Source organism: Urocitellus parryii, chromosome 3 (genome assembly GCF_045843805.1).
Source record: "Urocitellus parryii isolate mUroPar1 chromosome 3, mUroPar1.hap1, whole genome shotgun sequence".
Classification (NCBI taxonomy): domain Eukaryota; kingdom Metazoa; phylum Chordata; class Mammalia; order Rodentia; family Sciuridae; genus Urocitellus; species Urocitellus parryii.
This window is the reverse complement of record NC_135533.1, coordinates 172,093,636-172,119,832: the sequence shown is the minus strand read 5'-3', so window position 1 is coordinate 172,119,832 and position 26,197 is coordinate 172,093,636. Positions and strand designations below refer to the sequence as shown.

General features: G+C 42.9%; 1 protein-coding gene across 1 annotated transcript in view; it reads right to left on the bottom strand.

Annotated features, from left to right (window-relative positions):
* Cacna2d3 (calcium voltage-gated channel auxiliary subunit alpha2delta 3) overlaps nt 1–26,197 on the bottom strand; it is an 882,565-nt gene that overhangs the window by 89,128 nt on the left and 767,240 nt on the right. The window contains exons 28-31 of the mRNA XM_026388626.2: nt 14,598–14,659; nt 13,057–13,101; nt 3,946–4,008; nt 675–745 (exon numbers count right to left, since the gene is read on the bottom strand). Of these exons, the coding sequence (XP_026244411.1) occupies nt 675–745; nt 3,946–4,008; nt 13,057–13,101; nt 14,598–14,659 (241 nt within the window). The remainder of the gene's footprint in view (nt 1–674; nt 746–3,945; nt 4,009–13,056; nt 13,102–14,597; nt 14,660–26,197) is intronic.

Here is a 26,197-nt window from a genome sequence, read left to right as displayed (position 1 = left end):
ATTTCAGGGGGTGATGGCTTTTTCCATGGGCTTTGGTGTTTCCAAGAGCAAGGCTGGCCTGCCCAGTAGGGATGGAGGAAGTGGCCCTCCAGGAGCTTTATTTAGGGTCCAGGGCAGTTCTCACAAGCAGGTAAACAGTGCCTGCCGCCTAGGAAATTTGGTAGCATCTGAGTTTCCTTCCAATAGTGACTTCCATTTATCTCCACCTGGAGGAACTTTGGAGCACTTTTCCTTGATCTTCTAAGTTAATATCAATAAGTTCCTCATGTCTTCCATGCCTGAGTTCCAGAGTCCTAGAAAGCTTCCCTGCTTTGTCAGTGAGATCAAATAATTCCTTCCTCCTTCTGGACCAGGTGAAAACTTTTCCTCCTTCTTCCCAGAGACTTTTGCGTAGGCCTGAGAGAATCCTGTGAGCTGCAGACTCCTACATCAATATTGGCCTCCCATCCATTCCTTGCTGGGCGAACAGGAAACTCATTGTGAGCTGAGTTTCTAAGACTCTTAACACTCATGCGCGAGGCATCGAATTTCAGCAAGATCTTCCGGAGCATGAACACAAGTGGAAACCAGCTTTGGGGTCAAGTCTGGGCTTGCTTTATTTGACCTTGGTTTGTTTTATTTTATTTAGGTAAACTTCTTGGGGGGGGGACCCTGGGGGGCCATAAAATCCTTACCTTTTAAAGGAGCCCATTGTTAACAATTTGTTCATCACAGCCCCCTCCACCTCGCCAAAAAAGTCTCCAGTCTGTGGGGAAGAAAAGAAGACAAGCTAGGAAGAGCAGATCAATAAGGTAGCCACAGAGCAGAGAAGGAATGAAAACAGGTCTGTTTCCTGAAAATGACAGAAGCCAAAGGTGGGTTTTCAGGACCACAGTTACATAAAAGTGAGAGTCATTACTGGGCATTATAGGGGTTACAGTGAGCAAATAGGAATATCTTCACAATACAGAGGGGGAGGGTCTGCATAACACATGCTGATTGCAGAAATGAAAACACACACACACACACACACACACACACACACACACACACCATTACCCTTGGATAGAGCAGGCATTAATCTGCACGTAATCCCTTGTGATTAAAATGCTACTTCATACCGACAGAATGAGGCTGCAAAAGGGCTTCTTAAGCAACAATGAAAAGAATTGTCTATAATTCCTAGGTGACCTATTTAGAAAAATATAGCTATGCTCTTCCTTGGCCCTGGAGATTTCCAGCAGCTGAGAACCTATCCTTTCTCCAGATCACTTTTCTGGGGAACCCTCTCATTTTGTCCATAGGTTGTTAATGTGTTGATGGAGAATAAGACGGTCCAGCCCCTTGTGGAGACTGAAGGGCCAATCAAACCTTTTATGGCCTATCCCTGCCTCTCAGCTGTCTTCAGGTCATGGCTGGGCAGAAGCTTTTGCAAGTCTAGTTCTGGATGCTGGCTGAGATTTCCAAACTTTGCATGGTGGAATGCAGTACAGATATCCTCCTGCATGCTCTCCAAAACTACTATGATGGAGAGGTCCCACGGGGCAGGGTGTATGTAACTGCAGAGGAACAAAGCTTGTGACAACAGCCACCTTCTGCCAACACCCTGGGATGAGCATAAGAGAACCGGCATCTGGACTCTGGGTACTCTGGGGACTTATAGCTTGGGAGGGGGGCCAGGGGTGGGGTAGAGGCCATTACAACAAGAGTCTAAGTCACACAGTTTCCTTAGGCATTGTACTAACTCAACCCCAATTCTCTGGTGACCTGCTGAGTGATCTCAACCCCACTCCTGAGTTGTCAAGGCAGGGAGAAGGCAGGGAGCAAGACTTCTGCAAAAAAAGTCAGGACAAAGAGGAGGAAAAAGGAAACAAAGTTTCTCTGACTGAATGTCAAGCACTTCCTTTTTCACTAGAAGGAAACTTCTGCAACCTCTGTGGGCAGGCAGGCATGTGCTGCTGCTAGGAGCAAGAAGGACATTTGTATTTTGTGTGTGTAAATATGCCAGTGTCAATGGAAGTGGTTGTTAGATGAAGAAGAATTATCCTAATTGGGGGCCAGGAGGCCACACGACATCAAACAAGCCCAGGCCGAGTGGGCTGGCAGGCTCCCTGGGCAATGCTGCAGGCCTGTTACAGCCAGAGATACAGCAGGGCGCCTGCAGGCCAGGGCTCTGTTAGAGGATCTAGCTCCTGTTCAGTGATTTGTTGATTATTCCTATTCTCGATCCTGGAAAATATCCACTCTGTCTTTACTGCACCCCCAAGGTCAGGGTCCTATCTCAGTCATTTGTGGTTATGGCAGGAAGACAGAGCCCCACCTCCCAGAACATTAATCTCCATAGATTCTTCTATTTCTCAGTGTTTCTCCTTCAAACCAACTGGGCATATTACCATAGGCTGATGGCCCTTTCCGTTGCCTTGGAGACTGGCCTTGTTTCAGGGACTCCTCTCTCATGTCCACCAACTGTCCAATATGCAGTCATGTCTAGCATTGGAGGAGATGGTGTGGGGGCCTTTTGAGACTTAAAGGTACAGTTGAAATCTTGCCACATTCTCATGGATAAGAGGAGAAGTGGAAGGGAAAATTCCTCAAGTTTCCCGAATTCACTATGAACAACGTAACCGACCATTCGGCTCAGATCTTAAAGAGCCACACTTAAGAATATTTTAACTTATTTATTAAGCATTAATGGACCTATCATATTAATGACTCATAAAGAACTTGAAATTATTTAAAAGAGTTCATTTTTTAAATATTGGCATCCTCAAATACAGAGTTATAAGAAACACTTTGAACAATGCTCATTTTATAGAGCCTATCCGGAGGCTCATGCAGGTCAAATAATGTGTTGATGATCCCAAAACTAGTTAAAGGAAGACAACTAACATCAGAAAATCATTTGCCTCTCATGCTAATATTAATTTTTGGGATGGGGGGGTTCTGGGGAGGTACTGGGGATTGGACCCAGGGGTGCTTAACCACTGCGCCACAATCCCTACCCCTTTTTCCCTTTTTTGTATTTTGTTTAGAGACAGGATCTTGCTAAGTTGCTTAGGGCCTAATTTGATGAGGCTGGCCTCGAACTTGCAATCCCCCTGCTTCAGCCTCCCAAATCCCTGGAATTACAAGCATGCACCACAGTAATATTAATTTTAATTTAATATTAATCTTATATTAATATTAATTTATCATGCAGTACCACTACACTTGTCTGCACTGGACCTGATTTTAATATGCTAACTGGATTTTTAATTGCAGGACAAATTTGAAGGCAGAAAGTTTGAATGGAAATCCCTGTTCCTCTATTACAGTGCTGTTGACTTTAACTCTCATTCTGATTTCCAAATGCAGTGCTCAAACTCACAGCTTGCCTACCTACCGTCTGTCCCTCTTCCTCCTGCTCTCACACTTCGAAAAGGCTTTATCAAATAAACAATACATTTTTTTTTCTATTTCTGGATCCTTTTCTCTCAGAGTTGAGAGCTCAAGTTATTTTATCTTTTAACTTAGATGACTGATTTTTCGACAGCAACACCCAGATCAAAAGCCATATCCAACCACTATGCAGGAATGTGTGTGTGTGTGCGTGTATAACTAAAATATCCATAAAGTTGCCCAAACCCTTTAAGGTACTTCCACCCTTGAGGCAAAAATTCTTTCAGAGGCTCAGACAACTCCTCAGCTGAGTTCTATAAATTGAACATTTTATGAGTAAGAGAACAGACCCTGGGCTCTCTGCACCCCCACACCCACCCCGCCCCATCGGGAGGCAAAGACTCTTTGGGGCCTGCTGGGAAGTAGACTGTGACGTTCTCCGAGGGATGGAAATCAGGTTTTATAATCTCCTGCTATTACCTCTTATTTAGAGATCACCATTGCTAAGTTTTAACACCATAATTTGTTCGCCCTCACCCGACTCATTCTAAGCTGCTCATTTTGAGTTGATTGGAATTTTTCACTTACCTGTGTGTAGTCTTCAGACACCAGAATAAACCCGTTATTGTCTATGAGGTAACAGTTCACAGTCTAGAAAATAAAAGGTGGGGGGGGAAGGAAAGGCACAATTTCAACTTTGGGTCCTCAGACTGCTTTTATATCGAATGACGTGACTTCATCCTGAGGGAAACCCGTTTTGGGGGGTGGGGAGTTGAATTCAGGGGATTGGGACAAAAAAAGAGTATGTGTTAAAAAGCGATGAGTTACAGTTAGTCTTGTTTTCTTGATTGGATTTGTTTTGTTTTGTTTTCTTTATGAGGCCTGAATATTTCCCAGGAACAAAGTGCTCAGAGGTCCCTAAGCCTATATATATATATATATATATATATATATATATATATATATATATATATTTTTTTTTTTTTTTTTTTTGGTGGCCAAAGTGCTGGCTGTTTTGAAAGCGAAACGCCAGCACAATGTCATTACTCTAATGATGTATTAATGAAAACATGGTGTCAGCTCCGAGGACCATCAGGGGACCAGGTAATATTTTTAATTTGTTCATAGACTGAGGCAGCGGGGAAGGGGCAGCCTTCTGTTAAAGGGGCCCCTCAGGCCTCCTAAAGGTTTTCAAACTGTGTTTTTAATTGGGAGCTGCACTTGGGGGCAGGGCTGTTAGCTTTTGGTAGCTCAGACTTATAAATTGTAGAAAGCAAGGTAAACCCCAACCTCTGCTTCTCCACCCTCCTTTAATCTCAAGTGAATGATTTGCTACAGGCTAAGTTTTAATTACAGTGCTGTGGAGTTTAAACTTAAGGCTTAATTCTGTCCTTGATGTAACTCAGTTTCTATTTATTGCAGCTTTACATACCGACTGAAACATTTAATTTGTAACATATCTTTACCCTGAGCTAAATTCCGCATAGCTCCAGGCCACCGCAGGGCTGGTGGTTTCTGGGACACTGGCCTCTGCATGGGATTGGTTTTAGTCGGGTACAAAAGGACAGCAGTGCCTTGGTCAGAAAGGTCTGACCTTTATTTCTAGACAGTGATAGTATGGAATCGACAGAAAATTAAAAGCCCGGTTGGCCCTTTTTATAGAAGAGTAGTTGCCTCAGAGCTACCCAGTAATATTATAACAGAGCTGTCTCAGTGATTCAGAGGGGACAGATGAATGACTTAGGAAACGTGTTCTTGCTCTTGCTGGAGAAGCTCTTGGCTTCAGGGACACTACTTGGGTCCTGAGGGGAGTCTTAATGGACTTCCTGCATCTTCAAGAGACAGCATTATGGAAGTGATCTTGCAGAGCTATGCTTTCAATATGGTAGCCACTGGCTGTATGTAGATTCATATCTAATTTTAACTTGATTAGAATGAAAGACAACTAAAAATTCAGTCCCTGGGTTCCACATGTCATCTCAAGGGTACCACATCTATCCGGGGTAAAGGGTAGGCTTTTGGACACGTTCGTGGTGGCAGAAAGACATTTTTGGACAGCAATGTCTTTGATTACACTAGGACTCCAAAGAGAGCTAGTAACTCAGTCTATATTAGGAAGATCACCTTGGGTCAAATTAGGTAGATCTGAATCCTTGATGATTTGAATGTCATGATGTTCATTTTGTAGATACAGACACTAAGGCAAAGCTCTTGCTCTCTGTTCAATCAATAAAGACATGTTGAGTATTGGAGGGGGCCTCCATATTCAGATATTGACCATCTTATTGTTCCCTGTTGCATAGGGATTCAAGAGCCCTCATAGCCTCCTCCTCAAATTCCTAATTTTAAAATTAGTTCCTATGCAAACACACCTACTCAATTAGTATACTCTTGTAATGAGACCTATGTCTTTGGTCAACAGCTATTTATCTGATGTAAGTATTGGGTAATACAATGCAGGTAGAGGGTAAATGAAAATCTTGAGAAAGGTAAGATTTCATGAAATCCAAAAAAGTGATAGTAGAAGACAGCTCCAATCACACAGGAAGCCATTGGCACATGAAAATCAGTTAGCAGTAGATGTCTAAAGAAGGAAAAAATAGCCACAGATCAGACAGAAGTGTTTCCAAAGAGACTGATTTCAAAGCACAGGATGGAGACAAGCCCCTGGGAAATTCAAACAGAACTTTTACTCTATTTGACACTCTTTATGATCACTCCGAGAAAATAAAATGTAAAGGATTCTGTATTGTGCTATATTTAATTTTATTAGAAGTAGAATTCCTAGCCCCCAAATCCCACTTTCCTTTGTTGGAAATTTATAGTATAGGATCTGGGTGCTGAGGCACATGCCTGTAACCCAATGGCTTGGGAGGATGGGGTAGGAGGATTGCAAGTTCAAAAACAGCCTCAGCAATTTAGCGAGGCCCTAAGTAACTCAGTTGGACCCCGTCTCTAAATAAAATATACAAAAGGGATGTGGCTCAGTGATTGAGCACCCCTGAGTTTAATTCCTGGTACAAAAAGAAAGAAAGAGAGAGAGAGAGAGAGAGAGAGAGAGAGAGAGAGAGAGAGAGAGAGAGAGAGAGGAAGGAAGAAAGAAAAGAAAAAAGCAAACTCTTAACCCTTAGAAAACTAAGGATAGAAGTTGTTGCCACATGTTACCAAAAGATACTACAATGAATAGCAGAAAAGCCACCCAGACTGGTCAATTCACCAATTGTGCCAGGTATTCTCTATATGGCTAGAAACAAGCCAAAAAAAAAAAAAAAAAAAAAAAAAGCAAACTCAGAGTGACTAGTATTTGGGGCAGTCTGGCCAGATACTACTGACCCCAAATATAGGTTCCTGGCTTCCCTGAGCATAAAAATTTCTTAAGCTAATATCTGAAGCCAAGAGACTTCATCAGATGTCACTTTGGGGGTTATGTGTATCCACCACGCAGCAAAGAAGAAAACAATAAGGCTAGTAAAGACTTGAGGTTAAGGCTGCCCTGGATGAGCCACTTATTTTGGTCTGATTCCTCTACATCCTAACTGGATGGTGATGGAAACAGAAATAAAAAGGGCTGCCAAGGGTCACAGGGACAAATGTGCCTAGGCTTCCACTGCCCCCAAGGTGCCTTGCCTGTGCCCAGCATCATGGGTGAGCAGGGAACAACATTTGTTTCTTCTACTGGCATTGATTTCTCCGACCACGCATCTAGTTAGTGTTTTCAAACTTCACCTTCTCCCCCTTCTGTTACGATATCAGGACAGGAACAGGTTGCTGAGAAGAGGCCTTGCTACGCAGCTCTTTGTGGCTATATTTGAATTTCAAGGTTATGCTGAGTATAAAAAGATTCAGTCACCTTAATAAGCAAACAAGTAACAAGTAGTGACGACATCGGGATTGACAAATCACTGAGACAGTCATAGGTCAAAAGCAGGGTGTCCTGTCATGGATGTAGATCACAGGTCACTGAATCTGAAAGGTGTCATTAAGTTTTCATGGGAAATACCGTGTCGCCTACCTGAAAACACCGAAAGGCACATGCCGTGGCCAGATGACTTCCTAAACACACGTGGCTATCACCAACCCCTTGGATTAAATGATTGCTGACAAGTGCCAAGGAGGAAGTCTGCTAGATTACAGAACAGAGAGCTGGTGCACAGTCAGGACAGAATTAGCCAGCATCCAGTCTGACCAAATGCTTTCTCTGTGTCACTTGACAATATGTAATATTCCAGTAACTTTCTTAGACTCCCTCATAATGTAAAAGGAGATATTTCCCCAGCTTTTCTTCCCTGTGCTATCCCCACCCCCACCCCAATGAAGCCCAGCATCTTGAAAGACCCCTACTCCAACAGGTGCTCTAACAGGCTGAAGGACTTGAAGAAATAAACAGCTTCATGACATACTCTTAAGGGCCTATTCCACAGCCACCCTTGGCAAATCATCTCAGGTTGAGGTTGTTCTTCAAATGCAGAGATAAACTGGGTGTGGTGGCACACACCTGTAATCCCAGTGGCTCCTGAGGCTGAGGCAGGAGGATCATGAGTTCAAAGCGAGTGTCAGCAAGTTAGCAAGACCCTAAGCAACTTAGTTAGACCTTGTCTCTAAATAAAATATATTTAAAAAAGACTAGGGATGTGACTCCATTGTTAAGTGCCCCTGGGTTCAATCCCTGGTTCCAAAAAAAAAAAAAAAAATGCAGAGATAAGCAATGGAGAGAGGCACAAAGAAGTTGACAAAAATAAAAAAAAGAAAGAAAAAGAAAGAAAGAAATCTTTCTGCAATGATTTTATAGCTCAGGTTTTGCTTAGGGAAGTCTCATTCTGGTTCAAAAAGGTAGATTCCTGAAATTAAAGTCCAAAGTAAGGCCTTGGAACTGGGTGGTAACTTAGTGCAGAAGAAGGTACTTGGGAGTGAGAAGTCACAGGGCCTACACTGGTGTTGACTAGAGGGCAAATGAGCTACCCGCTTTAGATTGGAAACTCAAATGTTTGCTATCAGTGTAGCTTTTGTGGCCTTGAGCAAAGTCTTGGGCATTCTTGAGTCTCAGTTTCCACATTGGAAGGGTGGAGATAGCAAGGGCTGTTTACAGGGTTACTGAGAAGATTCAAAGGGAAGGTGGATATTATATGCTGAGCAATTGCACCCAGTGCCCCATAAGTCCCCAGAGAACACCAGCTCAATCAACATCTGCAAAACCAACGTTCATCTCTGATGTCATTTTATAAGCATCTTAATGCTAAAACTTTATAGTTTCTCAGAAAGGGAAATTGGTATGTATCTCTTAACAGGAAATCTCGGAGGTCCACTGTCGGAGCTTTGTTGCTTTTTTGTCTTGCCTTGTGTTTTAGGGGGTGACTTTTGTTTGTTTTGATGGATGAAACAACTCACTTAGGAATTTTGTTGAACATTGTGTTCATTTTAATGAGACCGAGGTTGCTGGGTTCTTTCATTGGGGTATGACACATCTCAGGAACATGAAAGTGACATTTCTTACTATACATTTTTTTTCTCCAGGTCTTCCAACCCGATCCCTAATATAATAATTATGGAGCAGAGTGATCCTTCCTGCACATCAATTCTCTATCTTTTCAAGACAGATCGACGGTCATATCAAAATATTGGTTTATTTATTTATTTATTTGAAAGTATGCATTGCAGAGGAGTCACTTTGGAAAGGTGTGCTTGGTAGGAGTCACATGTGTCCCTCCCACAGTGGCATTCAAATGACCCTTCAACCTACCCACTGGCTGGGCTCGGTGGTTCCAAACATGGAGGTCCCCACCGACTCCTTGCCCTGTCATAATTGAAGGAGTCTTTCATATGCTGAAGGAAATACTACAGGGACTCAAATGTCTTAGAGATTAATAGCTATTGGTCATCTCTATTTCTTTGGAACAAGAGAGAGCCGAACTGAATCTGTTATGAAGTTTTTGATCCTTCTGCTTCCTCCAAATGCCTCAGTAGGGGACCACCCCCTCATCTTCCACTGTCTTTGCAATGGTGGCAGTCAACAGGATATGGTGGTTTCCAGGCAGGTGAGTGGGGACAGAGGAAAGGACAGCTGGGTCAGGCTGAGATCAGAGGTAGGCATGGCCTTCCTTCTTCCTTGTCCTGAGTGGTGTTCTCTGCCAATAACGCGCTTACCATGCTCCAGGCATTGTCTGTAATGCCATTTCCATCTCCATCTTCCATTGACTTCCATTCTCCTCAGAGAAGCCATCCCTGGCCTGCATGTTAGTTACTCCACAGCACTTGTCACAGTTGATCAGATCTGCTGATCTCCTGAGCCACCTAGTGAGCTCCAGGAGTGCTGGGGCCATTTCTAACTCTCCTTCCCACTTGGTCCCTTATGGTCAGCTAGGCACCTAAGAAGGCTCAGTAAACATATCTGGAAGGAATATCTGAGTGTATGAACTGTTAGCCCATGGGTCATGAAGTTGACATTTGCCTTGGGGACAACAGAGCTCCTTAAAAAATCTTCAGTCAGCCCCATGGCCAGGATCTTCAACCCACATGGTGGATGGAGGCCCTGACTTGGATGTTCTCCTGCAAGATGGGAGGGCATCCTGCCTCCCTGATCCCACCCACTAGCCCAGGGCACTCCTGCCAAGGCCCAGATGGGGAGACAAAGGGGCAAGAGGGGATCTAAGGCAAAGCTTCTTGGATCAGTCTGAGAGGTTAGGCCAGCTCTTTAGGGCTGTGGAGAATCCAGAAGCACTGAACTTAATCGACCCCCACAGCTGTTTGTGAATGGGGACCTGATCATTTGAGGGCAGCTGGGGAAGAGGAAGGACATGGTCTCACAGGAGAATGACACATGGAAAGAAGTCTGCTGAGAAACTGTCAATGTGCATGGGTGGGGAAGCAGGGCTGGTTTTTCCATTTAAAAACAATGTCAAGCCAGAAGCAGTGGCACATGCCCAGCTATTGGGGAGGCTGAAGCAGAAGGATTGCAAGTTCAAGTCCTGCCTGTGCAACTTGGTGAGACCCTGTCTTAAAACAAACAGAAAAGGGCTGGGGATGAGGCTCAGTGGTACAGGATTACTGGGTTCAATCTGGGTTTAGTGCCACAAAAAAAAAAAAAAAAAAAAACCCAAACCAAACAACAACAATAAAACAATTCAACTAGGCACCAAAATTTAAGGGTCAAAGAGGAAAGGGGATGATTGTTTAAAATTGCAAATTGAGGACATTTGAGCATCATTGCAAGTTCAAAAATCAGGGCCAATTCAAATCTTAATTTTCAAAGTAGGAACCTTTAAATGACATTCAAATGGGGTTCAAACCAATGGCTGCTGAAGAAGGATCCCTGGAGAGAGGAGGGGACCACTGAGCTTACAATGCTCCAGTGGACATGCCATTGTCATCTGAGGTTTCAGACCCAGATGCCATGGATTTCTTCATACCTCTTCTCATTCGTTCTTCTTCCTCCATGAGGTGGGTATTTCTCTTTCCATTTTATAGTTGAGGAAACAGAGGCACAGTGAGGCTCAGAAAATTGTCCAAGATTACTCCTCTTATTATTGTCAGAGTCACAATCTGAAGCTGGTCAATCTAACTGCATAGCCTGTGCTTTTAGTCACATGCTATACCACCTGTGAAATGAGTCACTGAAGCAAGGTACACTCTATGTAGGGATCCATTTTTATGTTTTTATGTGAGGATGCACCGAGGCACTTTGAGGAAGATTGTAGGACAATTACTCCCTCTGGCCTTTATTCATTAAGTTATTTAAGCACTTATCCATCTGCCTCACTAATCAACCAACTAAACAACCATCCAACCAACCAAGCAACCATTAACTGACCAATTCATTAATCAACCAATCCACTATCCAAACCATCATCCATCTCACCAGCCAACTAATCAACCAACCATCCTCCATTACTATAAACTGAGATTAGTGATAGTATCCTCAGTTACTAAGGAAAGAGCTTAACTCAGGGCCTCATGATGCTGATCGATTGACATCATCCTTGAGTTGCATGTAAGTACAGCATTCCAGGGTGGCAATGCATGTCTTAAAGTCAGAGGGCAGGTTTGAGGCCTCTGTGGCTGTCCTGTGATAGTTACCCCTGGACTTACTGAAAGGCCATTGATCAGCAAACTTCATAGAGTTGCTCTTTCCTAAAGGAAACTACTTTTGATCTAATGATCAGAAAAACTTGGGCTTCCACTGAAAACCTGATGGATTGGCTTTTACTCTGCATACTGAAACTTGAACAATGTTTGTGATTATGATTAAGAATTTTGAGGTGCTGGTTGTGGTGGCCCAGGTTGTAATCCCAGTGACTTGGGAGGCTGAGATAGGAGGATCACGAGTTCAAAGGCAGCCTCAGCAACCAAGTGGCACAACCAAGACCCTAAACAACTCAGTGAGACCCTTTCTCTAAATAAAATATAAAAAGGGTTGGGGATGTGGCTAAGTGGTTAAGGGCCCCTGGGTTTAAAATCCAGTACCAAAATAATAAAAAATTTAAAAAGAATTTTCATTTAAAGTTGCAGCCAGACCCTTGGGGACAAAGTGTACTGTTTTAATTTCATCCTTTATTTATTATGCTTGTTTTCTGTTCTTTTCTTTTTGGTACTGGGGATTGAAACCAGAGGCACTGCACTACTAAGCCACATCCCCAGCCTTTTTAAAAAATGTTTTGGTATTTAACTTAGAGTCATGGTCTCCCTGAGTTGCTAAAGGCCTCACTCAATTGCTGAGGCTGGCTTTGAACTCATGATCCTCCTGCCTCAGCTCCCCAAACGACTGGGATTACAGGCATGTGCCATCGTGCCCAGCCTTGAATTCTTTTTTGAAGTCTACTTCTAATCTATGTTTTCTGGGTTGAAATTATGTTTGGTTAGGATTTCTTATGTCCTTGTGGTAACCAGAAGGAAAATGAACATGATTATTTGTAAAGTTTAGTTTATGTATTGATAATGTTTAGCTAATACAGGGAAAAAAGAAGCTACCTAAGTGTAAGCAGGAGGCCACCATGATTCTCCTTGCTCTAAAGCATGGGCTGGAGGGTGTACTGAGTGGATTCTGTAAAAAATGTAAATTTGATGGACAGGCTCAGAGCAGTGACACTTTTTTTCTTTCATATCTGATGGATGGGATTTAAATTCTTCCTTCCAAAAGAAGGAAAGGGAGAGGAAGAGGATTTGGGGACAAAAGCACTATTCTGGAAAGAAAAATTCTGAATTTCAGAGTTTTCAAATCCAGATTTGGGGTTTGCTTATTGCATGAAATTAACTGAATCACTTAACCATTCCTAGCCTTTGGTTTTCTCTTCTGCAAAAGGGGTCCATAGTTCCTACTTAGTTCACTGAGCAGTTATGAGAATGGAAAGAAGAGAGGTCTGAGGGGAAAATCTTGAGAACGGTAACATGAGCTTCACAGAGTAGTCCTAGTGGATCTTATTTCCTACAAATAAAATGTCCAAATTCTAACAGTGCTGTCCATGGTATATTTAAATTCCATTCCCCCAGTCCTTATAAACAAACTATCTGATTGGAGGGGGGAAATAGAAAGAAAAAAGAAAAGAAAGAAAATATCTGCCCCCTGCCCCTCCTTTTGCTTGAGATTGCTCCAAAGTAACATGTCAGAACTGAACTGACTTTGTTGATAGTGGCATTCTCTTTGTTAGAAAGTGCCATCTATCACCTTTGCTTGGCCAGAAACAAAAGAAGGCCAGGGATGCATCTTACCTCATCATCGCAGCTAATGGAGCATTTGCCATCCAGAGAGGCACACTGTATGGGGCAAGAACAAGGGAGACTGTGTTATTGGGATGTCCCTGCATCTGCTGTGGCTGCCACTTAGCTATAAAAGTCAAAGCCTGTGATGCAAATCACCAAATTTCATCCAAAGAGAAGGCTTCAAGATGAGACTTGGCTCCCCTCTCCAGAATCAATATCAACTCCAAACAGTCATGAAAGAGACATATAAAGCAATCTGGGGAGGGCTGGCTTTTTTCCATCTATTTTATGTTGTCATTCGATATGGATGATATCTTTTAAAGATATCAAATCTTTTGGTAACAAGACGTAATTATGCAATTATTTAATTTTAAATCAGTTTCCTATGACTTACCAAAATCCTTGTCTGTGTTCTTAGCATTGCAGTTTTTAAAGTATTTTAACTTAAGAAATGATATACCATACCATCTTCTTATCCATTCCTCTGTTGAGGAGCATCTAGTTGGATTCCACATCTTAGCTCTTGTGATAACACCCAAGGAACATGGGACTGACATGCTGATATCATTTCCTTCAGATATATACTTTCAACATTTAGAATTGGATGGGCAGAGGCAGTTTATCAGTATATCACTTTCCATTTGTGCTCTAAGCAAATATCACTAAGAATCCTTAGCAAAACAAAGGGAAAAAATGTACTCAGATTGTCCAAGCAGAATAGCTCAGATAAGTCCATTGACCAAATTAGGCAGATACATTAAAAAAAAAAAAAAGAAGAAGAAGAAGAAGAAAGTAAGTAAGAAAGAAAACAAATTGGGCATAGTGGTGCATGCCTGTTATTCCAGTGGCTGGGGAAGCTGAGGCAGGAGGATCCAGAGTTCAAAGCCAGCCTCAACAAAAGTGAGGCCCTAAGCAACTCAGTGAGACCCTGTCTCTAAATAAAATACAAAATGTGGCTCAGTGGTCGAGTGCCCCTGAGTTCAATCCCCAGTAAAAACGAGTCATATGAGTGTCTTTTTTTTTTTTTTAAGAGAGAGAGAGAGAGAGAATTTTTAATATTTATTTTTTAGTTTTCGGTGGACACAACATCTTTATTTTATTTTTATGTGGTGCTGGGGATCGAACCCAGTGCCCCGTGCATGCCAGGTGAGCACACTACCGCTTGAGCCACATCCCCAGCCCACATATGAGGGTCTTCTTAATCGCAATAAAGAACTCTCAACTAATCAGGCATCACAACAAGGTTAGGAGGAAGTCACTATGAAAGCCTAATATTAAAAGTTCCCAATAGTAAAAGAAAAACTCCTTACAGAAGGTTGGTATCTTGACCTTATAATTCAAACTGTTCCTAAGAGCAAATTCCCTACTTTGCTCAGCACGTGGTATCTAACATGTTGACAGCCCTTTATTTTGCAGTGAAATGAATGGATATCTGAGCAGCTGACAGTTTATTTTACATTCATCAGCAAACTGGCACTTTTAGTCGCCAAATGTGAACACCTGTATAATAACAGTGTCGCTAATGCTTCAAGATGCTGATTATACCTTACCTGTCTGCTGGCAGTCCAGAACTTCCTTTGGAAAAACTCAAGTTTCATCTGAATGCCTACAGCTGGAACAAATTATAAATAAGACAGAGCATCAGATATCCCTTTACATAATTATTTAAGATTATCCCTGAAAATTACCCATCAGGGCAAGATGCTGATATAAGCATATCTAAAAAAAAAAAAATTTACAGGGATGCACACAACTTATTCTTCCAGATAAGAAATTCTTAAGGTTACCTCTACATACAGAACTCTTGCTAAAAACAAATAGAAAACAGTGCAGATGACTCTTTGGAGATACATTACTTTTCTAAAATTTATTCATATACTTGCTATAAAAATCTCCCAAACACAAGCTGAAATTAATTTTTTTAAAAAGTATATTCTAAAGATAAGTACAGAAGGAAATTGACCAAATTATGCAATATGTGTGTATGTATATGAATATACCACAATGACTTTATAAAGCAAAGATTAGAAAACAATAAATGAATAGAAGGAAGACCAGTACAATAGTGAAAGAGGAACAGAGGAGGGAGGAGGGGAGGGAAAGAAGAAGTACTAGGGATTGAAATGGAGCAAATGATATTGCATGTATGTATGATTATGTCAAAAGGAACCCCACTATTAGGAACAGCTATAATGCACTAATAAAAACATTTTGAAAAAGATCAGTACTTCTTCAGGTCCACTTTCAGCTATGACTTGCTCTATGAATTTGGATATCTAAAACATGCATTTTGCCTGCCCTTTTGAGATATGACATTTGAAAAGCACTTGACCCCAGGTGGGTATTTAGCAGGGAGTCACTTTGCTATGACAGGACTGAGCTTCTCTGGCCCCCTAGTGTCCACATCTCAATAGTCTTCTCTCCCCAGGAACTCTGGTGAGATTATATGACTCTTTGTCTGTGAAAAGCTTCCTAAAGCAATGGTCATAGCCGCTCCTGTGATTGAAAGATACTGCAAGTGATCTGAAACCCTGGGAGGCGGAAGGAATATAGGGGAACTTCAGAACTCAAACGTGAACAAGCTCATCATACGTCATCACCCCCCAAATCCATTTAAGCCAGAATTTCCAGGAGTGAGGGTCTCGGTCTGGGTGTTTCTTAAAGGTCCCTGGGTGAGTCTACTGTTCAGTAAGGGTTGAGGAGGTCAAGGTTGGTTGCTCTGTAAATTGTCTGCCACAGACCTACTAGGCACCATGTGAGCCACCTGGTCTGAATACATCTTGAGCTGTTCTTCCAGGCTTGGAGAAAATTTCCGTGAATACCTGAAGGATTTCGGAGTATGAGGGCTGTGTAGGGTGCTTCTAATAAAGCTGGTCTCCATTATGTCGGACCAGATAACGAGGTGAGAACCAGGGTGCAGGCTGGGATTTCCTTAAAGGCACCAGCAACAGAGGTGAGTGCCCTGTGCTGAAGAAGGGCTTGGAACAAGTAGCTCTGATTTTTAAAAAAAAGACAGGGAGGGAGTTGGGCATGATGGCATATACCTGTAACATCAGCTCCTCAGGGGGCTGACAGTGGTTCCCTGAGAGAGTTATTCCACAGTAGTCTTTCCCTGGTGTTTCCAGCTCTGACAGTCCACAGCTGCCCCTGGCTAACCTCTTACCTCTGAAGTTCTTCCATTAGTTTCCCAGGCCCTTTCTGAGCACCCTTCCCATTCTTTGACGGGGCCCTTATTTTCACCTCCCTAATGAAGCTAGCTGCTCGCTCCAGGGTGTTTATCCATCTCACATACTTGGAGCCTGCTATCATCTGCCCCGTTGGTCCTGTACCCCAGCTCCTTAGGGTGCGGTAATCTTTCCTCATGAGTCAGTCCTCTATCCCATTAATCATTCAGGCCAGGTCTCTCTGATCTTTCTCCAGTAGGCTGCATCCTCTCCCTGATTCTGATGCCCTAACCTAGACACCACTTCCCCCACTTTTCATTCACTCCCTGTCTGGGCCATGGGGTTGCTGAGCCAGGGCTCCCACGTAGACCTGACTGCAAACTGGTCTGTTCCATTTCCACCTGGCTGTGTTCCTGTTGGCTGACCCCAGGCCTCCTCCAGCAACAGTGGCCCTGGCTTCCCAGCATGCATTGGGGTTTGCAAGATTTTTCACCTACAAGTTAACATACTATTTTTTTTTTTTTTTTTTGATTAAGAGACTCACAGTTCCATTGGTGGGACAGTGGCCTTCTCTGTGCTAAGCTGTCTTCTGGGTACTAATGGAAAGGAGACCCCACAATCCCTTGAAGTCTAGTTCAGAAGGAACTAAATGATAAAAATCTATATTAGAGGCATAAGCATAGAACTGTGGAGTATAGACAGGCTGACTTGGCCTCGGGAGCTGGTGAGATCTTTGTGGAAAATAGAACACAGAGCTCCAACTCATAGCAACATTAAGAACTAGGAGAAGATGGTGACCCCACAGAAGGAACTGTGTATTCTGGGGCCTGGGAAGAATGGGGACCTGCTTGTGTCAGCTGAGGTCAAATGGTAAGTGGTCTTAGATGTCTGGCCAGAGCATCTGAAGAAGATGCAGCAAGCCAGGGATTAACCTATTTTCTCTGGCTAAATCCAGCCTACTTTTATAAAGTTTCATTGAAACGCAGTCACAACCTTTAGTTTACACACTGCCTGTGGCTACAAGGACAGAATTGAGTAGTTGCAACAGAGACAGAATGGTTCACAAAACCTGAACCATTTACAATCTGGCCCTTTAGAGAAAAAAAATAAGCTGAAATCTACTTTACAGAAGTGGTAGAATCCGATTTCCACTTCCTCTGCTTCTGAAGTCCTAGGGATTGAACCTGGAGCCTTATGCATGCTAGGCAAGCCCTGAGCTCCATCCCAAGCCCTTCTGATTTCCAGACAGGGTCTTGTTAAATTTCCCAGGCTGGCCTTGAAATTGTGATCCTCCTTCCTCAGCCTCCCTAGTGGCTGACTGTATGTGCCACTGTGCCCAGCTCAGATTTTTTATTTTAGAAGTCCAGTCTGAAAGCTTAAAGAGGAAGTTCTAGGCAAAGAGCCCGGACAGTGGGAGACAGAGAATGAAATGTGTTTGCCACTGGTGCAGGCATTGAGCTTGTTATTTCTTAAGCATGAAAATGATTTAAACTACAATAAAACAAAACAAAACAAAAAAACAAAACAATAAAATTAAGAACAAAAATTCCATCTCAAACATCACTATTTTCCTTTATTTGGTTCCACATGGTTTTTGTTTTTGTTTTTAACCTTTATCAGAGAACACATTTTAGCATCAGTGAGTGCCCCTCCTTGCCCCTCCCCCACAACCTAAATGGAACCTGAGCTATTTGTCATGCCCGGCTATTCTGTCCTTTCAACAACATTTCAGGCCATAACACTGTACTCTGCTTCAAGTCAGTCTTGCTAATTTAATAAGGAAAACAAGGACAGAAAATGCTTTAGTGAAACCCAAGTCCCAAGGAGAGGGAAGAAAATAAAAACGCCATTCCTGGGGTTTGAAATTTTTTAGACAGTCCAGAAAATCATCCACATATTTTTCCCGGAGTCTGCAGTCCTCTTCACTTCCATTATGAAAGCTCCAGGGCTCCCTGTGGGGAACCTCTACCACAGGGCAGAGACCCAGTCTCCTTCTCATAACAGTATTTGGTGGAACCTTATCACCTCCTAGGAGCTGAACAGACCTCAACGAAATGATTCCATAGGTTCCTTCCCAGTGTTTGACTATAAAGGAAGAGCCTCCCAGAACAATGACACCCCCTCCACACACACACACCCCTCGCCAAGATACTGGGATGGCCTTTGGAAGTCAGCAAAACAGCAGAATCACTGTTAAGAGAATTGCCATTGTTAAGAGAATTTTCCTGGGGGCTGGGGCTGTAGCTCAGTGGTAGAGTGCTTGCCTAGAATGTGTGAGGCACTGGGTTCGATCCTCAGCACCACATAAAAATAAACAAATAAAATTAAAGTATTCTGTCCATCAACAACTACGAAAAATAAAAATAAATGAGAATTTCACTGACCCAATTTCTCTTAGGGTTTAAATTATTCAGGTGACTGTTCTTGCAACTCATGTCCATAGGCCAAGAAGGTCTGAGAAGACATTCAGCTTAGGAGCACATTTCACAGAACTTCAAGGAAGTGTCTTCGGATATCCTCTTTTCCCAACCTTCTAACTTTGCATCTTTTTCTTCTCTTGTTCCATCCCTTTTCCCCAGGTTCATGGGAACCCCAGTGCCAGGTGGTATGTTGCAGTGACCAAGACAGAGTGACACAAGAGCCAGGGGCTAGAGCCTGAGGAGGGCAGGTCAGCTGCTACAGGGAGTCACAGGGCACTGGACAAGCCCAAAACATACAAACTATTTGATTTTCACTCAGATCAAGGTGCATAAAGCTGAGACCTCCAATGCTCTGAATTGGGGCTGTCCAAATTGGTGGCCATTAGCTCCATGTGGCTACGAAGGTAACATTCAATAAAATTCACAGTTTAGTTCTTTAGTTGCACTAATCACATTTCAAGAGTTCAATGGCCACACAAAGATAGAGGCTACTGATATGGACCATGCCAACCTAGACCATTTCCTTCACTGCAGAGTTCTATTGGACAGTGGTCAGTAATCACACGAGGGATCCCAGAAAAGAACTGAAGGAACAGTCCTTGAAGGAATGAAAGCAAGGCTCTTTACAGATCGACAGTACCATCACTCCTAGAGGTGGATGGAATGAGGCTGACCCTAATACCAAGGGTTTGGAGAGCTTAGATTGGATTGAACTGCCACAGTGTAAGACAATTTGTCTCTGCAAAGGAAAGTCGCTAGTTTGAGAGAACCCCAAAGAAATCAATCCAGTATGCTCCATGTGGCTACCGCCCCCCAAGATTTATTTATTTTGCTTTATAAAATTTGAGAATACAAATTACATTTCCAGTGCTATTATATTCAAATGCATTCAAGATGAAATCATGCATGCATCTCATATCACGTTAATAGACATGCCTTCAAGTGTAATCCGAAACTCACGAAATAACAATGTTACATGTAAAATTAGAAATAGAATAACTTTTTCATATTGTATTCATTTAGAAATAATTTTCTGTGGGCTTGGCCTCAACTTGCAACATACCCTTAGGAGCACAAATCCGGTTTGTAAAATAGCCCTCACTATGCCTGGCACGCAAGCTCACAATAACACCCCTACTTCCAATCTTGCCTAGTCCTCCAGTCCTACAACACATTCAGATATGCAAGGAGAGCTCATTCGGGATGGAGAAAATCAATCTTGCCACCATGAAGGAATTCTAACCACATTTTTTTTTAAACTGGGACACCAGGCTGTGAATCCTGTCCCCATTATTGCTGATATGCAATCTATCACTACTTTGTCTTCCCAAAGAGAGTCACATAAGCTCTGGCTTCTGAACAGAATTTTTTGTGAAACAAGGATCCATGAGACTAATGAGCACGATGTGCAAATCATTCACATTATGATTTGCTTCTAGAACTTCTTATTCTTGTAGTTCACAGCCAATACACCTTTCATGCCAATGTGTTAAGACCGAGCAGAAAACACATCCATGATAGATTCAAACGGTTCACAGCTGGAAATGTTCTTTAGGGTAGGAGATATCAGTAAGTAAATGCTTTATAAAATCATGATGTCAACTAGCAAAGCTCTTAAAATGAATCTATTCCCTTCAGAATTACTGAAAGGGGTGCTCCACCATTGAAACTCTCCCCCCTCCTGGAATTGTGATCATTTGTGCACACTCAGGACAAGGCTAGACATGCCAGGGTGCAGAGTGGAAAAATACTGTCCCTGACACTGGTGCTATCAGGTCCACATCTCCTTGGCCACAAAGTGTGGTTCCATGGCCAGGCACTCGCAGGCAGAATGTGGACAAAGACCATTTGTTTCTGGTGCAAAGGCAGAAAGTCACTTCCTGGAGCCTCTCTGCACTAACCTATCCACAAACAGGAGAGTTTCCTTCTAGTAGATTCCATCCCATTGATAGAGCCTACAGTAGGGAAAGCAAATCTACAGTAAGTTAATAATAAATGCAATACCCGCTGAGGATTTCCCATGCATTTGCTTTCTTAGGAGTAGAACATTCTCTCAAATCCAAATTCTGTGAATAAATGTCCATCTGGGTTTTCTTCTCCAGAGAAAGGCCGCTGGCTGGTCATATTTCTCAAGCAGGCTAGTGGTTATTTTTACAGAGCAAGGTAAATATCTCACACTGAGTCTCTTAGAGATGGTCTCTCTGAATTTTTATTTCTTGGTGCACAATGGCAAAGAATGAGCATAACAAAATGTGGCACTTTTGGTTTCCAACTTGCCTCAATTAACAGTCAACCATAATAGCTGTTTGCCAAGCCACATTTGTTGAAATATTTTCTTCTGTTTGTTTTCAAAATACTTAATCGTCAAGTAGAACTAACAACACATCTGAATGTCACTTCTTTGGACTATTTTACAATTAACCCCGGGTTTGGAACCCAGTCACGGTTGGTTCTGGAGTGTTGAAGGAAAGATCCCTTCACCTCTCCTCACATCCAATGTGAGCCCATCCCAGAGGTCTGCTGATGTCCGGGAGAAAAGGACTTACCATGTGAATAACGATTTAAACCCGTCATGTGAATGATGACATAACTCATCTGTTAAATATTTCATGTGAAGATTTTTAATGAATTGCAATGATGGAATGTTGGACCCAAAAAAAGGCAACTGAAATCCTGGGACTAATTTGGGTGAAACTGAGAACAGAGGATCCTCACAAAGATGAGTGGGGGAGAAAAGGCAGTTGTCTTCCTGTCCCCCCCCCCACCCCCTGGGTGTCAGGCTGGCAAAACCAAAAGCTTTTTTAAAAGAGGATAAATGGAGAGAAATCAAGCAGGGACAATCTCTAGAAAGATATTCAGAACAAAGAAATACATATTGGTGCCAGGCGCAGTGGCATACGCCTGTAATCCCTGTAAGCAGCTCAGGAGGCTGAGGCAGGAGTCTTGTGAGTTCAAAGCCAGCCTCAGCAACAGGGAGGCACTAAGCAACTCAGTGAGACCCTGTCTCTAAATAAAATACAAAATAGGGCTGGGGATGTGACTCAGTGGTCAAGTCCTCCTGAGTTCAATCCCTGATACCCCCCAAATAAAAAAAAAGAAATACATGTTTGTTATAATCTTGATAAAGCCTGGATAGGATTATTCCAGAAATTGGAGTGGGGGAGGGGGGGGACCAATGCTCACAGCAGCAGACACACGTCATAATTTAATTGATGCTGAGAGAAGAATTCTAATGATAAAAAGGGAACAGATATTTTAAATATAACACCCCCCCTCCCAACTGGTGGCATATTTTGCTTCTGAAGTATTCCCTGTGGTAGGAGTGGTGGTGATAATCTTTCTAATATGTACACGTTTTTAATAACAAAGAGCTACATGATGTATGCTGTGGTGAGAGGGAGGGTGGAGAAGCAGGGCTCCCATTATCACCCAATTGACAAGGCCCTAGCGGGGGATTTTCCTTGAAGATGCCTAACTCTGGAGGCCTATTTTAATCTGGAAGCATCCCTACCTATTTTCTGTGCCTGGCTTCTGCGGACAACGTGGAGGAAGACCTGAGCCATTTGCTCACATATTTCTCTCAGGTTCACTTCAGCTGTGTCCTGTCCCGTCAGAGTTTCTTGGGAACAGTCACCTTGGGTAAAGTCGAATCAATGAACAATTAGACCTGTTTCCTCCATTTGGGGTTCTAATTACTTGACTGGATCAATGTGAAAAAGAAGGAGCAGAGCTGTGGAATGGAATAATAATTTTCTCTGGGCCCCTGAGGTATTTTGGAAACCGTTTTCTAGACCTCATCTGAAGAAACCTATAGTCCCCCCGGCTTCTCCAGGCCGCTGGAGCTGGCAGAGGATAGGTTTTGTCAGATCATTTTATGCTCACAAAACTCTTCAAATAATATTATTTCAATAAATTTTCAAGCCAATACATTTTTAGAGTCCATTCCCACCCTTTCAACTTTTCAGAATAAAACACTTAAGCCTTGGGTTTCATTGTATTTTAATCAGGGCTGTACAAATCAATGTCCATTAAGAAAATTATGAGCTTTCCGATCATAGCTCCCTAGTTAATAACTTCTTATGAGGTCCACTAGCTAATAACATTTACCAAAGACATTATAACCAAACTGGGGGTCAGATGTCTAAAGGTTTTCAAACCCATAGTAGAATGGCCACATGTATTTGCCAAGAATCTCTGAGCTGGATGTTTGTGTGTATTTAATACCAAATAGCAGTAAAACATTTTCATGGGCCGGTCACTCACAGAGCAGAGGGACACCCCCAGTCCTCAGGCTCATGTTACTGGGCACTGTGAAGGAAAGGGACTTGACCAAGTGCACCCAGCTCACTGGAGGGACCCTAAGTTCATTTCAAAGCTGCCAGACTCAAATTCCCTCCAGAGCTGGGAGGCAATGGTGGTGAATCCAGGACCCCCCCCAAGTCCAGTGCCAGCTAGAATATGACCTGGATACTCCAAGTTATTTGACACTGCAACAGAAGCAGAAATCTAGACAATAGTATATAGAAAATTCAATGGAAGGGCTAGGGAGGTGTCTCAGGGGTAGAGCCTAGCAGGTGTGAGGCATTGGGTCCGATTCTCAGCACTGCATATGAATAAATGAAATAAAGGTTCATTGGAAAATAAATAAATTAAAAAATTTTTGAAAAGGAAAGAAAAATAAAAGTCCATTGACAACTAAAAAATATTTTTTAAAAAAAGAAAATTCGATTGAAAAAATTTATAGGATTGCCAGAGAACATATTTTTGATTAGTTAAATGAGGCAACCTCTGGCTGCGGGTCACAGTGCACCATGACCCAGAGGGACCTCTGCTGCACACTCAGCCCTGGGAGGGCTAAAGTCTGCGTCTGTAGCTTAATTCAGGCTGGGAACCAAGGCCACCTCCATCAATTTGCCTGTTATGTCTTCACAATGTGTTCCAGAAAGATAATGTCAGTAAAAATAGTTCATGAGAAATTGATTCCAAACATCGATATTTCTGAACAGGTCTGATCAAATAATTCTCCTTATTAGGATAAAATGGATCAAATAGGGAAACCGGCTATTAAATAATCAATGTTCAGCCTAGATTCAAGACAAGTCCACCAGTCTTAAAGGAGCCCAATTCCAAGCAGATCCCCACATTGTAAGACCACCCGTACGCCAAAGCCCTATGAATACTCTACTTGCCTGGAGTCCTCTTATGGGGATGGGATGCACACTGAGTGAGTCACTGCAGTCTGAGGCTGTGCTCACTATGACATCAATTATTTCTCTCTGGAGGACAGTTTTTTCCACTAAGGTGGTATGGACCTTATCTTGAGGGCAGTGGAGAGCTAGGAAAACATTCTCTGTCAGGGGCAGGAAGGGTGTTCATATCTCACGATATGAACAGATCTGTGCTTTGGAAATGCCTAGGTGGCAGCCACAGGGTCTATATAAGGGGAACTGGGCAGGAGTGGAGAGCAGCCAGCCCACGGGGTACGAGCTGCTGCAAAGGTGCGATCCCGTTTCTGACCCATCCTGATGGAAGGCAGATGAGAACTTCTGAATTTTGCCACAGCATGTCCAGCTCACGGACTTTGGGAGAGACGCATCCCCTCCCCCACCCCACCCCAGCACACACACCAACCTCAAAGACTTCGTCATTCTGGGAATTCATCATGCTTTTATTTTCAAATAAATTAATTCACAAAATGTTTTTCCCTGCTCAATAGACACGTCTCCACATTATATAAGACCTAGTCCATAAGGAAAATTATTTTATAAATTGGATGGTAGAAATGACTTCATGTAAAAATAATGGCAGGAGTTAGGACAATCATTAATACCATTTATGAAGCTCCTACTATGTGCCAGGTATCCACTAGAGGCTTCAGATACTTTACCGCTAATTCTTACCACTCCCAGCCACACTTGATATCTGAAGAGACTAAGGATCACAGGTGTCTGCTGTGGATCCAAACCTCCTGTTTGGAAATGATCTTCACTCTTGATTTCAACCTACACAGCCAAACCAAGAGGCTTTCAGAACTGAGTCTGAGCATGCGCTCAGTACTTTATTGCCGAGATAAAGTGCACACTTGAGGTTGCAGGATAAGTCACCGGCCATTCTCTATCCAAACAATCCAGAATATTGTCTCTGATTATCTGAATATTTCATTTTGGTCTGTCTTTTCCAGATAATATGGACTGATTGACTTAGGTGACCCTAGTTACCTTAAATTGATTCCAAGAACTGCTCATCTAACCAGGAGGTACACTTAAGGAACTCTTCATTAAAGAGATAGGACATGTAGGATGAGAAGGAATTCACGAGAACCTCATGATCAGAAAGAGGCAAAGAGACTGGGTTGAGAGAGCATATTAGTCCATGTGTAAATCCCAGGCTGGAGATGCGTTTGAAGAGACTGAGAAACTTCTAGAACATCAGTGTGGCAGATATATAAGTCAGAAAACTAAACTTCCCCACTCTTTATAAGATAAGGACCAGGACTTCACAATCAAGTTAATTGAAACTGGTGATTATAAGGTCCTTATTAGCATCTGGGTAGCCATCTTAAGTGATAGATGCCATTTTAAGGAAAAAGTTTCACTTTCCGGTCCAAGGGCCTTTCTGAGAAAGGCTCACATACCAACCAACCCTTAACCACCCACATTAGGACCTGCCCAGCTCTGATTCCTGAGCCTTTCCCATAAAAAGTCCCAGAACTCAAGCCTGTCTTGCCTCTCTCTCTCCTATGGAGAGATGGCCTTGATTTGTCAGCTCTGACAAATAAACTCTCCTGTGTATCTCTGCCTGATCTCCATCATTCATTTCTCACTTACCCATCTCTCGTTCCTCACTTTCCCTTCAGTGATCACTCTGGAGAATGCTCACCACACCAAGAGCAAACTGCCTTCTCGAGGTGGGTCAATGAGACCCCCTTTCCTATCTTTAACCATCACATTGAACATGGCAAGGGTGACTGTCAGAAAGAGCCAAGGGAAGAACATACACTTATGAACTGGGCCTGTTCCCTCTGGCCATCCAGATACTCCAAAGCAAAACACCTGGATGGCAGATGTGTCCAGCTGTAGCAGAACATCTGTACACAAGGTGATTATGAGCGGAGAAGGAGGAGGGAACAGGGAAGAATTAACGAGAGAGGGGCAGACAGCACTCTGGAGCAATCAAGCACATTGTTTTTTTTCCAACCTCCTGGAATCTCAGTACCTTGGAATATTTGGGAATCAGCCCTGGAGTGAAGGATACCAGTTTTGTCCCAGAGTTTAATCAGGCAGATGCCGAGGCTTGGAAAAGCCATCTTCTGTCATTACGTGATTGTCTCAAACACATGCTTGGCAGTACCTAAGACTCTCATCTGGGTTCCAGAACAGAAGAGGCTGGTCAGATCTCCCAAGGGTGGACTGTGGGACAGGACAGGCCCTTCTTTTCTGATTTAGCATGCAAGTTCAGGTCCCTCTCAGCAGGACTCATGCCCAGGAGCCCACACAGCAGACAGAGGCTTCAGTGATGAGCAGCTGCCTGGTCTCAATGTCCCTCAACTCAGAGCCTCCCCCATTC